This window comes from Myiozetetes cayanensis, unplaced genomic scaffold (assembly GCF_022539395.1).
Source record: "Myiozetetes cayanensis isolate MyiCay16 unplaced genomic scaffold, myiCay2020 scf1, whole genome shotgun sequence".
Taxonomy (NCBI): Eukaryota; Metazoa; Chordata; class Aves; order Passeriformes; family Tyrannidae; genus Myiozetetes; species Myiozetetes cayanensis.
This window is the reverse complement of record NW_026086604.1, coordinates 68,665,441-68,679,865: the sequence shown is the minus strand read 5'-3', so window position 1 is coordinate 68,679,865 and position 14,425 is coordinate 68,665,441. Positions and strand designations below refer to the sequence as shown.

The window sequence follows — 14,425 nt, the reverse complement described above, 5'->3', positions numbered from 1 at the left end:
CAGTCTCCACTTGAATGCTCTTTTTCCAGTTCAAGTTGAAGGGATTCAGATGCCTGGGAAGAAGCTAATCACCATTTTTATAGGCTGTGGAAAGCAGTTCAGGTTCAAGATTGCAAGTGCTTGTTCCAAAAGCTCCCCCCAGTGAAAAGCAAAGGGCCATAAGTTAATGTTCAACAGAAACCGGCAGATCGGCTGCACTCGCTGAGCAATGTGGTCAGGTATGAATTGGAAGTGCACACATAAAGTAACATAACAAGTACCATTGCTTAAAGTTCAGCTGCAGCGTTTAATGCACAAGACACTAAAGAGAAAAAGGTAAGGAACATCTAACACATTAAATATTTTAGCCAATTCTAATACCTCCACAATTTCTGCTCATGTGAAACACAGGAACAAAGGCTTCAGATCTAATAATAGGTATATGCTGAAGTCAGCATGCAACGTTGTACATAACTGGAAGCAAAAACTGCCAAAGTCTGTTGCAAGTATCTTTATCATCAACATAATCAAGACATACCACTAGATTAATTTGCAGTGGTCCTGCAAGTTGCTTCCAGATACAGGTTTACTCTTACATTTTTAACCAGTGCCAGTGCCAGTAAAGCTTTAATAGAAAGTAATGGATAACAAAGTTTTGTGTAAGAATAGAAAACACCAAAGTAAACAGTGGCCATAGAACTTAAAAATCAATTTCATGTCAATAATCTAGTCTTCCTATTTATTATGTGACTAATGTGACTGCATGGGAGCTAGTTCAGACTATGTCATAACTCCCATTGAAGCTCTTTGTGTTGTACTTTTTCTATGTACTATTCATTAATCAGTTACTGGATTATATGCCAGCTCTTAAAATACTTGTACTTTCAAGTCCTTGGATAAGAATGTATATGTCATATGCTGTGAAAGAGTGTAGATGCTCACACTTGGACAGGGGGACACACAAAACATGACACCATATCATGCTTATGGTCAGTTCCATTTTCAAAAAGGTACCAAATCAGCAGATATCACGTCTGTAAGGCACATTGCTTCCCTCCAACACTGCAAAAAGACAGAAGTGCTACAGCCCAGCACAGCATTAAGGGCCGCCTTCAGGCATTCAGATTTCAGTTCTTAATCCACACCACTAACGTTAACAGTGTCAAGATTAATAATGTACTATATACTTACTTCAGCAACAAAATTAGAAAGATTTTAGAAATCCTGGATTTGATTGCTTTCAGTCAGTTGACATAGAATTAAAATCCCAAACAATTTGTAGATGCATAAGTGATCTTTACTTCAGAAAGTATTGGGAAATCCATTAACTGAGTCTTGCTTTAGAAATAGGCATTAAACTGCCAATATCCCCCGCTATGCAAAATTTTCTTTAAAGACAGCTGTTTCCTAAATTAATTTGGACCCCTACATACAGACATTTGTCTTGAAGTGGCTGAGACAGAGCTACATGTCAGGTGACACTGTATGGATCCTTCTGCAGTACAACAATACTCACTAGAGGAAAAGAAAGATCTGAAAAGGAAGCAGGAAAACGTCAGGCTGCAAAGCTGGCATTTTGCCGTCAAAACACAATACTACCTATTTCTTCAAGAAATGTTCAGGCTTCAAAAGCAGCAGCCACACATACTATAAAGCATGAACTCGAACCACACAGCATGTGTCCCCTCCAAGAAAAATCCCTTGATTAAAAGGGGGATATTTACAAATAACTTCAGAAGTCACCTGTATAGATCTTCTCCAAGATTTGCACATCCTGAGATGGATGAAATTAATGTAACAGTACCATACTAAAACAAACGAAAAAATGAATTTATAAACTCTGCTCGATGCACGCAAGTATGCCACAACACACTGCCTGTGTTACTGAAAGTTTTAGACTGGATTACATTGCAATTGAAAACAAAGCTTCAAAAACACCAGAAGAGTTGGAGCGTGGAGAGGGGAGCAAGTTAAAGTACAATCCTCATTACATTCTGGAACTTGTTTGTGAAACTTAAATGGTCTTGATAATTTAAGAGTCATGAAATTCCAGTCTTGCTGCCCTTGACAAATTAAAAATGCTGGACTTTTAAAGGACAAACTCAAGCATGTCATATTTGGCAAATATTTTAAGTAATACATCTGTAATCTTTTCTGCTCAATAGTCTTGTTCTGACTGCATTACTATTAGCTGTTTCACTGATGAAACAACATTTGAAGATGACCTTCAAGGACTTGGTTTCAAATTAAACCATCAGGAACCCCAAGGGAAAAAGGGTTCACTGGTTAAGACAGCACTCTCTATAATCAATTATTTCAAACCTAAAAAAAAACCACCTGAGCTGAACAGTCTCTGCAATAATAGTAACTGTTGCCTTTTATGTGTCTGAACAGACAGAAATCAGCAAAGACAGACTTTTAAGATTTATTTCAACTTTTTATGAGTACTTTTGTTGACTTACAGAAGCTGAATTATTACACTAGCACTACAAATTCTAGTTCAGGACTTTCTTTTCCCAAATAAGCTGAATTCTATCATGGAAAGCAAGTAAACATGCTTTTGTTTTCTCCTACTGCAGACATTGACCCAGAGCCCTGAATCCTTCTTATAACAGTCAAAAATTTTTTTAAATGCAACTTTAACATTACAAATGTTGAATTCCATTTCACTACTTGTCTCCCCCCCCCTCCTAAAAACAGGAGAATATCCCTGTTACCCTGCCTAGTAATCCCATTTTGGGCTGCAAGAAATGCATATAAGTCCTTCATCATGTTCACTCACAGCTCAAAGGACAGTTGTGACAAGAAACAATTTCCTCAGCTCTCCTCCTCCAACCATCGAGAACATTTCTTTCCCCCAGTGAGGAAAATGGCAATATGGAGATCAAACCACATCTGCATTCTCTTGAGAAGCCTGGATTTCCACCCACTGTTCCTTACCTTGGTGATTCAGGGAGATGCGATTAGATGGTTCTTGGAAACCTGGTTCCACCAGATCCCGTCGACCATGAGCTGAAGTCTGATCTACATTGTCCTAAAAAGAGAGGAGCAGAATATCTTATTAAAACCAGGCATTCTGTACTTCCTGTAAGCTACATTACACGAAGTCAAACCACTGATACAAACCAAAAAAAACCCTGCCATACCTCTGACAGGAGAAATCAGTGTCAGAAAAGGTGGGGGGGCAGAGCAGAGGGGGACACCAGACTGTCACATTAATACCTGTGGCATGAATCCAGAATCAATGACTATACTGTTGGCTCATCTGTACACGAGTTTGCATTTCAAACTGAGAAATAGTGATGTAAATGCACTACCTAGTTTAACAAAAGTTTCTTCTAGCATCAAATTATGTGGAGGCTTGGGGCTTTGTTTTCTTTAATTCCAAGTCTGCGGCTTAGGGTTTTGTAACTAATTAACTGGACTGAAACAGATTCAGTAGTGAACTACTAAACCTCAAGAGGAATCAGAAGTTCAGTTTAGATAAACATCCATGCCTCTGGATGCCAACCTGTTGTTTTTTTCATACTAGAACTCTCACAAGATCAGGTTTCATGAAGTTTTAAGACAAACTGAATTTGGCTCAGCCTAGAACACCACAGTTTCTCACAGATCTTGCCAAAGGAGACAACTAGGGAGAAAGCAGGGGAATTGAAATATAAACAAGAATATAAGAAAAGCAAGATAAATCACATTTTTGAAGTAAGAGAAGGGGATTTAAAGCAGGTACATAGGTTTATAAAGTTTGCATACCTTTGTGTGCATACCAGTTATGAGTGGGTATAGAAAAGTGCATAAAGTTGACTGCATTGATATATCACCCACCATAAACTGCTGCAGTGATATACGTGACTATATACACGATCCTGCTGTGCCCAAAGTGTGGGATAAATACACAATGGCATCACCCACATTTATGTCAAAACATAGGAACCACCTTCATGGCAAATGATGTTGTAATTATGGCAGAGCTATAGCATGCCCACAGTGAGTGGCAATTCAACTACGTGCAACCGTGAACTCTCAGCCCAGCACTTCCAGTTTACAGAATATAAGCTAATGCTCAAAAACATAATGGATGTAGTGTTTGGAGCTTAGAATTGCATATAGTTGTACAATATATGAAATGAATTATATTATCTCTTCATCAGAGAGACTGTCTCAGCAAATACTTGAGCTTTGATTTAAATTCTCTAGCACTTACTCTCAAGTGTCTTCACCATCAGGGATCAGTTCAAGACCCCACAGGCATTTAAAAGACAAAAGCTGCCAACAGTGGTATGACTAAGGAAGGTTTTTATGAGTAAACCAATATATGATAAGATACAAAGGGCATCCATCTATGCCAGATACAACTGGGACCACTCAGACTTCTGCCTCCGTATTGACTATCCCCACGTATAGCTCTTCACATTCTTTGCACTGGTTTTCACAACACTGGCTGTTGTTTCATGAGCCACATCTCCTTTACCTCACAAGTTTTTGTAGTAGCTTCTTAGGAATCAAAAAAAACCCAAAACCACATCAGACCTGCTGTCAGCGCAACTATCTGTTCTTACTTTCTTGAAACTGCAGTACTTGTTAGCTCTTTCACTGGAGCTAGCTGAACATGTATTAGGCAACTCACGAGGTCCTGCTTCCATCAAATCCCTTGCAACTGCAGGGTATCACATTCCAACATTTCTAGCACTTTTGGAGCACTAGTCATTCTCACTGGATACATCTCATTTTCTCTGGAACACCATAAAGCCATCATTGAACTGGACCACATCATCTCAGTTTTACATTTCAGGCAGGAAATCTGGGACTTGGAACACAAGATGGCAACTGCAGAAAGGACGTACAAAATTATGAGTCTGTTCCCCAGAAAGTTTAGTATAATTGATTCAAAGGTGCCAAGGGCAACAGAAGGGAGGAGATGCTAATCTAGGAAAATTTTCAGTCAAAACCTAAAGCTGAAGATGATTGCTCTCAGTACAAAGGCTAAGACATGAGCATCCCAAGCACTGAGAACTCAGCAGAACATCCCTCTCTAGAACAGAGCTTTTCTCTGTGCATTTCACTCCATGCAATTCAACATGACAAATTTTTATGGGGTAGCTAAAACCCCAGAGATGCAGTTTAGCACTATCAGTTCCACTTCCCAGGAACAAACCTCAATGTCCAACGCATGGATGCATTTACATATTGCCTCTTGGCTGGGAAGAACAACAGGGCACCCAAGAAAAATAAAAGCTGGAACAAGTAAACCAGTTATAAGCTATTTGTTACTTATCTAAATGTGTTTTCAGCTGCCCCAATATATACAAGGGCAAGGTAAGATTCATGCAGTGCTATGTATCAACAAAGGTGAAATGAGGCTAAGATGCATCATTTTACATTTGAGTTTCCCACAGCAATAACACATAAACACTTAACTGAAAAGACCTTATTTCAGGCTTACAACTGGCTCCAAGCCCACAATTCTTCAATTAAAATAGATTTTTTTTTTTTTCACTAGCAATTGCCAATAATTTACAGGAATAGGATACACCCTCTCTGGAATCACCTTACATCTGTACCAGAAGACGCTGAGAACCACAGGCCTTACGAAGTTAAGCCAAACCCATGGTCAAAGTTTGCAGAAGCAGAGGCTATAGTGACTAATGACTGCTGGTTGCTGCCCTTATAAAGCTGATACCCCTGTCTATTTCGTTCGGTGCAAACAGCTGCTCAGAAGGTCCAGAGAGTTCTCCTGCTGCTTGAGCAAAGCAGGGAAACAAAGGTTTCCTCCGGACACTGAGGGCCAGCAAAACCCAGGTGCTAAAGCAAAGCAACAAGCCGTGCATAAACAAAGCCACACCTGTTACAGCAATGCAGGCAGTGGAGGGGAAAAGGTAAGGGCGGTGTGGTTTAAAGAGCTAGGGGTAGTTTCACATGACCCTCCAGAATCTGTTTGTGTCCGTTGTGCACAGACAAACACTGGCACTCGGCCAGCAGCAGCTGAGATCAGACACTGGAACAAGGTTAAAAGAAGAAAGGGGAGGGGGGCAGGAAATAAAGTTATATAATTGCTCTGTGCCAGCAGCCTTGTTGTTGGGCTCCATCTCAAAGCTGAGGCCATGGCCCTCAGCAAGGTGGGCACCTGCTTTGATCTATTACCATCCCCCCTGTCGTGGCTGAAACCAAGCTTGAAGTCATTTGTTTGCTTCATGGTTTAATCCCCAGCTCTCCCTCCTTTTCCAATAAATGCTCTCAATATGAAATGAAAGCATGTTACTTAACTTACTGTACCATCCAGCTTTTGTAGTATTTTTAGAAGCTAACAAAGCATTAGCCCTCCCTGACTTGTTTGCATGTACTATTTTCTCTGTCAGTCAACATCTGCAACCAAGGATGATTTAATCAAGTGACTAGCAAGAGTGCTAGAAGGATCTGAAGCAGGGTTTATTTTTCACAGTCCTTTAAAGCATTAGGATTTCATGTTGCCAAACACACCATCATTACAGGTCACACAACAGTGTCCTTTTGCAAACCTATATTGCACGACACAAAAGGTGACACACTTGCATCGCTCTGAGAGCCAAAGTCCACTCATAGACACCGTTATCTCTACGTATCAGTAACCAGGACAATCTTGATTTATTTTTCAATCTATAACCAAGCCTTTCAAGTTGCAATCTTTCAACTAGGGCATATGTCTGCTGCTGTTTATGCTAGCATGATAAGCATTTCAGTTATCAAAGAAAACATTAAATCTTGTTTTTAATTGGTGAATCAGATAGTCATATACTATAGCAGCTCCCCTGTCTGCACACATGCTCTTTAATAATTTCTTCAGCTCCAAGTGGTACTGTTCCCACCTGCAGGTTAGCTCAGAAGAGTATTTATCAGTATGAAACAATTGTTATTAGGCTGACCAGTATGTTGCTACTACTGGGAGTACTACTACTGCTGCTTCTCTCATCCTAGTTCACTCAACAAAGGTTATCTAGTCAGTCATTCAGGATAATCTTAAGGGTAAATAGTGCCTAGAGAAGGGAGGAAGAATATTCGAAAGCAAATAATAAAGCATCAGCAGTACTTCCCTTCTCCCTCATTCTTTGCAACGAAAGGGGCCTAACATTAGCAGAAACTGAGCAGTTTTCTTGAGAAGTCTTGAAATCCCCTGTTACTGAAGGCTTCAACTTTTTCTAACTTCAGCAGTCACTGGAAGTTCATGAGATGAAGAAAGGCTACAAGTGGCAGCACAGTTTCTCGGAAGCTCCTGGGAGCATGGCCAGACTGAGGATGTCCAGACCACCAAGATGACAGTCCCTGGTTTTGGATTTACTGTAGCTGTTTGCAAACCCACACTGCCATGCCCCTGAACAAAAGGTTCAATTGAGCAAGAGTCACGCGTACTCATGCCAGCAGTCCCACAGCGACAAATTAAGATCATGACATACTTCTGATGTTTGTACACTGTCTAGCACAACAGAAAGAAAAGTCAGACGTGCTGACGGGTCTCACTGTGGTTTAGGAGATTATCAAGGCAAATACACCTCAGTTTGCACAGAGGTATTCCTGCCTTGCCTGCCCACCTGGCAGAGCTCATTCACCACACCAAGGTTGAGGTCTTAAAACTCGTTGAGCGTAAAGAGAAAATTAGCCAAGTCATTATTTGAACCGTCTTAGCTTTACTCTGTTCAGGCAACTTGTGCAAAGCAAAATGAAGTACTTTATGCTATCACAGACCAAGGAAACTATGACAGAGTGTTAAAGTGTAAGTGGTTTCCAAAAAAGGCAATTACAAAAATTCACTGAAGAAGTGTCCACTAAGGGCTGTGAAAAAGCAGACACAGCTCCAGGCTTCTGCAGAAGAAAGGGGATACTTGGAGAAATGATATTCTCTCTTTGCATCTGCAACTTGTTGCTCTTAGAGGAAGGACACAGAGATAGAGGAACATTTCTTTATCTGACCCAGTAGTGTAATTCTAAACATGCTCCTGGAGTTTCTTTAGGCAATAAACAGATTAGGCTGCATTTTCTTCTGAGGACTGCTTTGTAAGATTCCTCACTTTCCAAACAAAAGACTATTTGCATTTATGTAAAGTAACTTCCTGCACTGCTTCTTAAGCTCTGCACTGCTTTTTAAGTTATGCTTCTACTTTACACCGTGATTTTGCAGCTTACTTAAAGCATCAGATGTACAAGGAGGATAATAGACTCTATTATGCTAAGTGCTGAGTAGCCAGCTATTCATCTAATAAACTGTCCTATAGCTTTCTGGTATCCACAAGCATCTACAGAGTTTCTGTTCACTCAGTTTTAGCATGTAGCCCCGTGAAGGGAAACACACAAGCTATTACAAGAATAAATCCAACTGACAGATCCAGACCTATGTTCAAGTTCTAATCCAAACTCCACAGTCCAGATCAATTAGCAATGCATGTGATGCTCCTTTGTTAAAAATACAGAAGCACAGTCCCCTACCAGACATATGTCTGGTATAGCATATTTTCAGCAAGCTGACATCCTGGAGTTTGAGGACGTGTGTCCCAAGTAAGAGGTCTGAGGGAAAAGCAAGGCTCTTGGGTTTGCCCAGTCACTTCTTTGCAGATGATTTCAACTTTACTCAAACACGGTTTGTATGTTTTCCTGTTTTCTGTAAGAGTGCTTAACATCTCATAGAAATAAAGAAAAAAGAGGCTTTGCACACTAGGCAAAAAACTTTAAAGTGCATTCTCAGACAACCCACATATTACATAATTAAAGACCTGTAACCTGGTTTCCTGCCTCTTAACTATAGTCATTTGACTAGGTAGGAGCCAAGTGAAAGGCTCAGTAAGTCAACAGAGTAACTGTGAACCTAGAATTTTAGCATTCCCATTGCTAAGAGAGCTTGTACAAACAAGGGCTTAAAATAAAGCCACTTAGCTTTGTCAAAAGTTGGGCTCTCTCTCCTGAAGTAGCAAAGCCACTAACTGCAGGAATCCTTCTGTATTTACAGTACTGGCTGTCAAGACTGGGAGCAATAACCCTAGAGACCAAGAACAAACAAGCCCAGCTCAGGATTACAGGAGCAGCAAGGGCAGCAGTACATTCCTCCCAACACACAGCAGCACCTCCAATCCTTGGTGCCACAAATCACTGCTGCAAATCACTGAAAACCTGGCATGGTGTACACACTTACTGTGATCCACACATTCATACAACCCTCAGCAGACCTACCAGCCCACCATGCAACATACACAATAGCTACAGGAAACACAGTAGACCAGGAATTAGCAAAGAAAGAAGGAAAATGAGACTGATAGACAAGACAGACCTGTGTCTGTGGTGCATGTCTCTGCAATGGCAGGGAATTTGTTAAATGAATCACAGGAATTATATTACATCCCATGATACAGGGGAAGGCAGAAAGGCTTGTCAGTCTGACCTTGGAGGAATTTCTCTCCTGACACCCTCTGGGTTTCAGTAACCCACTGACCATAAGTCCTTCAATTCAGAAAAAAATTGGGAGTTTGGACCCTGTTGTTGACACCAAAACCCCACAGTGTGCATGCCCCAACTCAGTGAAGTGTTTCTTCCTAACAGCCATGGGCTGACATAGTTATAGAAGCTACTGCTATAGCTGAGCTAGAAAGTTATTTTTCTGAAGGTGCTTCAGATTTATTTTAGGAGTCCGGTTATGTGACTTGTCACTACCTGCATTGCAACTGCTATCAGGGCACACCAATAACTACTGTTACTACTAGCCAGCTTCTTCCTGTCCTCCCCCCAAATCCAAGTGTCTCTTTGCCCTCCAGGAAATAAACAAATTAATTAATCAAATAGTTAATGTAGTCCAGCAAGACCTGGGCCATGACTAGTAAGCTCCAACAGTATCTGTTAGGAGTAATTTATTAATAAAAGGTTTTTCTCCAGTAAGGCGGGAGTGAGCATACCACATTAGCTGACAGCTCCAGCAATGCACTTTTACAGCACACACACAGGCTAACATTACAGATTCAGCTTCTCTAGGCTGTCTTTGCAAAACTGGCATTAACAGAATTTTCAACACTCCTGGACCCAAAATTTGGAAATAACAATGTCAAAATAAATTTCTCTCACTAGATGCAGTCCTCTCCTAGTAGAAACTAACTGCTTCTGCAAGAATTGAGCTGTCTCCGAGTACTCTGTACGAGAAAATGGATAGTACGTTCCACACTGTGCACTTTTTGGACCAGACTGCCATTTATTATGGGAGAAGAAAATTCAATGCATCATGGTTGCTGTCTTTTAATCAGCTAGCAAGGAGGGAATCCAACTGACAGGCTTAGAAATGCTAAAAGCTTTGTTCTATTTTTAATGAGACTAAAACCACTGGGTCTGTTAGAGACAGTTTACACTGTTTACAGCTAAAATAAAGTCTTGAGATACAGAAAAGGAACAATTGCACAAAGTTCTCAGTGAAAGCAATCACTCCTTAGAGAAGTCTTCACCTATAAAGTACTTACAAAAATGAAGCATTTACTTACTGATAAAGCATTCTTTTGCATTCTTTTTTTAAACAAACTAGGTTCCTTCTGATTTCTAACAAAACCACTGAATAAATGGAGTTTATATTAGGAAATTCTTCACAGCAGAAAAATCACATGCTTATACAAAAATTTTGTTTCTTCTGCTGGTGCCTATAGATCCTTATAAAGCGTCTTTAAGCTTACTGAATTGTAAGTTAGCTTTACCTCCAAAGCATGTCACTCTCACTGGCAAGGGACTGCTACTGACAAAGCTACCAAAACCCTCCTTTGCTGCATGTTCTAGGCTCTTTGGTTTTGATCAATACTGACTCCACCAAAAAAGTCCCTGAAAAATCTGGTTTTTTGGGGAGAGAACTGTATTTACCTACAGGAATTAAATTGAAAAACTGAGTTTAGCTATCATGAGAAAGTATAAATAAAGCAATACATCACATTCCTCTTCTTTTTAAAGAGGCTTTTCAGTGACATATTGCATCAAAGAACTGAGACTTAAGAGACTACACTACTTAAACTGACCTAAAAGCACAAGTTCATACATGTTAACTACTATACTGGATGGTACTCATGCAATCTGAGGCAGTAACACAAGCCATAACAATGTGGTGGTGTCGTAAAACCTTTAGCCTACTCAAGAATCTTTACCAGGGTCACCTTCTATGTTTTGTCCAAATGTTTCTGAAGTGCATGGTCAGGCTATATTCCTTCCTCATCAGAAAAAGGAAAAGAAATACAATGGGAATATTTGTAACCTGGTGCTATGGAAAATTTCAGCATGTCACACACTTGCTAACATACCTGTCCAGTCTGAGAAAGTGTCTTCAAAATTATTTTCTTTTAGCTTGGGTTAAAAAAAAAAAAAAAAAAAAAAAAATATCCATTCAGGGGAAGCTGTAACACAGAAAGATGGTATAGGATATTTGATCCTTTTCAGTGCACTGCCTTCCCCATGCTCAGACCTGTGAAATACAAGGTAGCTCATCTGTTCTACTTGGCATCAAATCTACTAGAACTTCAGTTATAGCAGCGCTGATGACCAGCTGCTTCACAGAGCACTGGCATTGGGAGTCAGGTTTTGACAGCCTCTTTGCACCACGTGGACAGGAGATGTTCTGCAAAATGCCTTGGACAGTCTGTCCCAGCACAAGCTAATGATGCCCTGAATTAACCTTGGAAGGCTCAACGCTTGAAAGGATGAGCTGGTGGACTCTGGATCTGGCACTGCAGCAAAAAATTTCGGTGTCTCAGGCCAGGGGAGGGAGGAGAGAAGGGAAGATGCCACCTGGGTTGAAGGAACCACTATTTCCATACAAGTGCATTCTCCTCAAGAATTTATATTCAAACCTATATGCTTTGGGAAGCAGCAACCACAGCTAGATAACCTAAATTTAACTGTACATACTCTCATAGCTAGGCAGCCCTGAAAACTCAAGACAGATGAAACTTTAACAAAGAAATGAAAGTAGCATGAAACACAGAGCAAAGGAATTTATGCCATCTGAATGTGGGTCTGCTCTCTTACAGGCAATACTTCTACCCCCTCTTGTCTCCTTGATGGCTCAGTTCAAAGCAAGAGTTTGAACAGGCCAAGAGATGAAAATAGTTATCCACAGCCCCTGACTGAGCTGATAAAATGATAAACCTCTTGTGGGGCAGGAGCATCTGTACCCACACAGACCTCTAAAATTTACTGGATGCCAGCAAGCAAAGTAACTCTCACACGCTGATGAAATTGTTCTTCAGGTCTTCATACTGGAACTCTGCTAATTTAAAGTGTCATGTTGAACAAATTCATACAAGACTACTTTTCTATGCTTAATTACTTCAACTATCAGCAACACAGACCTTATCACTCTACTTTCTACTCAATTTTCTCAACTGCTGCAATTTAGGGTGTGCTTGGTACTCCTCCCCTCCTTCCAAAGAGTGACCCTTGGCATTAAATACAGAACTAACTCTTTACACAGCTCCAAAACACCAAGCCTTACAAAAAAGATGGTATTTCAGAATCTCAGACATGGGGTAAAGATTTATACACTTCAGCTGACTACTCTCTATCCTACTTAAACCCCACAGAAATCACAAACATATCTCTAAAGCACAATAATCATGCCTTTTCATGATTAATAACCCAGCATCAGATCAGGTATTGGAACAGATTGCTGTGCTCTCCCCTAACCAAACAGCAGGGTTACACTCAGAGCAAATGAGTAATGTAATTTATGCAAAAAAAAAATTATGGAGTCTAAGAACAGTCTACAATATATGGATACTTTAAAAAAAAATAGTTCTTTTGTACTGCTTACATTCCAGTAACAGGTTACTTTGCAAGCCCTCAGAAAAAATAACCAACAGACCACACACCTTTACCAAGAAAACAAGATGCCTGTACGTGTGCATTTCTTTCTTTAATCATGCCACAGCCCAGTGACAGGAGAGGCGACGACAGCACGAGGGGTTCTTGCTCTGTTGTAGGTGTTTATTAACACAGGGATGCATGAGGGTACAGACTCAAGGACACTGCTCCCGACTGAGGGGGAACTAACCCTTATATAGAGTTCGGGGTGGAAGGATCTGGAAATTGGGAGGAGCATGGGACTAAACAACCAATGGGGATTCAGCAACATGCATAACTTAACTAGGAGCCAATAACATGAAAGGAGGGAGATGGCAGGACCGCCCACACTGCAGCAAATCCTGGCCAATGAGGGAGAGGGAAACCTTGACCAATCAGGGAGGAGAAAATTCATGAGGGGACCAACATGTTCATACATGTCCAAATATAATATAACAAATACAACCGGGGTACAAACATTAAAAAGCATGCATTAACAGTAAACATTATAAACATTAGTCAAACGACTACAGAACATTCTATTCATTTACGAATAGGCTTAAACTGCCTGCAAACGTCCATGTTATTAGGTAAGAGTCCTTTTAGTATTTTTCATATATCGCGCGCCATTTCTTGTATTCCTCTTGTTTCTTTCGTTTGTCCTCTGCATAATCATGTCTGAATCTCACTTGACCTTTGCAGTTTTAAGAAAGTCGCATACATCAGTGTACCTTTCACAGTGATGGTCAAAACAGTTTTCCTGAAAAAAAGTTCTCACAGTGAAGCTCTATTAGACCTCATAAAGTAACCACCCCTAAGTCTTTGCACACAATGATTGCACAAAATTTCTAGCACAAATGATGCTGCAGTTTGCGCTATAGAAATACCTATATACAAATTGTTGATTCATAACAGCTGGAAAGAAAACAAAACAAAGATTAAGATAAGACTAACAACAGGAGTCACCCTGAATATTTCAGTGTGACACTGTCTTATTCCCATTTCTCAAAATGAAAGAAACTTGCAGGGCTCAGTATAGGGTCCAGTCCTGTTTAATACCATTACTGATGATCTAGACGAGTAGAACTTACTTCTTCAGTAAGTTCGTGGATGACACCAAGTTGAATGGGAGTGCTTATCTGCTGGATTGTAGGAAGGCTCTGCAGAGGGATCTAACAGTCTGGATAGATGGGCCAAGACCAACAGTGTGACGTTCAACAAGTCCAAATGCCAGGTCCTGCACTTGGGTCACAATAGGCCCATGCAGTCCTATAGGCTGGGGGAAGAGTGGCTGGTAAGCAGCCCAGCAGAAAAGGACCTGTGGGTGCTGTTTGAGAGCTGGCTAAACATGAGCCAGCAGTGTGCCCAGGTGGCCAAGACCGATGGCATCCTGACTTGTACCAAAAATAGGCCAGCAGAACTAGGGCAGTGACTGTTCCCTCTGTATTCAGCCACTGGTGAAGACGCACCTTCAGTCCTGTGTCCAGTTCTGGGCCTCTCACTACAAGAAGGCCACTGAGGTTCTGGAGCAAGTCCAGAGAAGGGCAACAAAGCTGGTGAAGAGTCTGGAGAGTAAGTCATATGATGAGTGGCTGTGGGAGCCGGGGGGTGTTTAGCCTGGAGAAAAGGA

The 14,425-nt window shown here is 40.8% G+C and overlaps 1 protein-coding gene across 4 annotated transcripts in view; it reads right to left on the bottom strand.

The window, feature by feature from the left end:
* GRB10 (growth factor receptor bound protein 10) overlaps positions 1-14,425 on the bottom strand; it is a 149,955-nt gene that overhangs the window by 80,945 nt on the left and 54,585 nt on the right. For all 4 annotated transcript variants that reach the window (XR_007630117.1, XM_050324916.1, XM_050323243.1 and 1 more), the window contains exon 3: positions 2,920-3,013. Coding sequence is in view for 3 of the 4 variants with exons in the window: in XM_050324916.1 (XP_050180873.1) it covers positions 2,920-3,013 (94 nt within the window). In the remaining variant the exon portion in view is untranslated. The remainder of the gene's footprint in view (positions 1-2,919; positions 3,014-14,425) is intronic.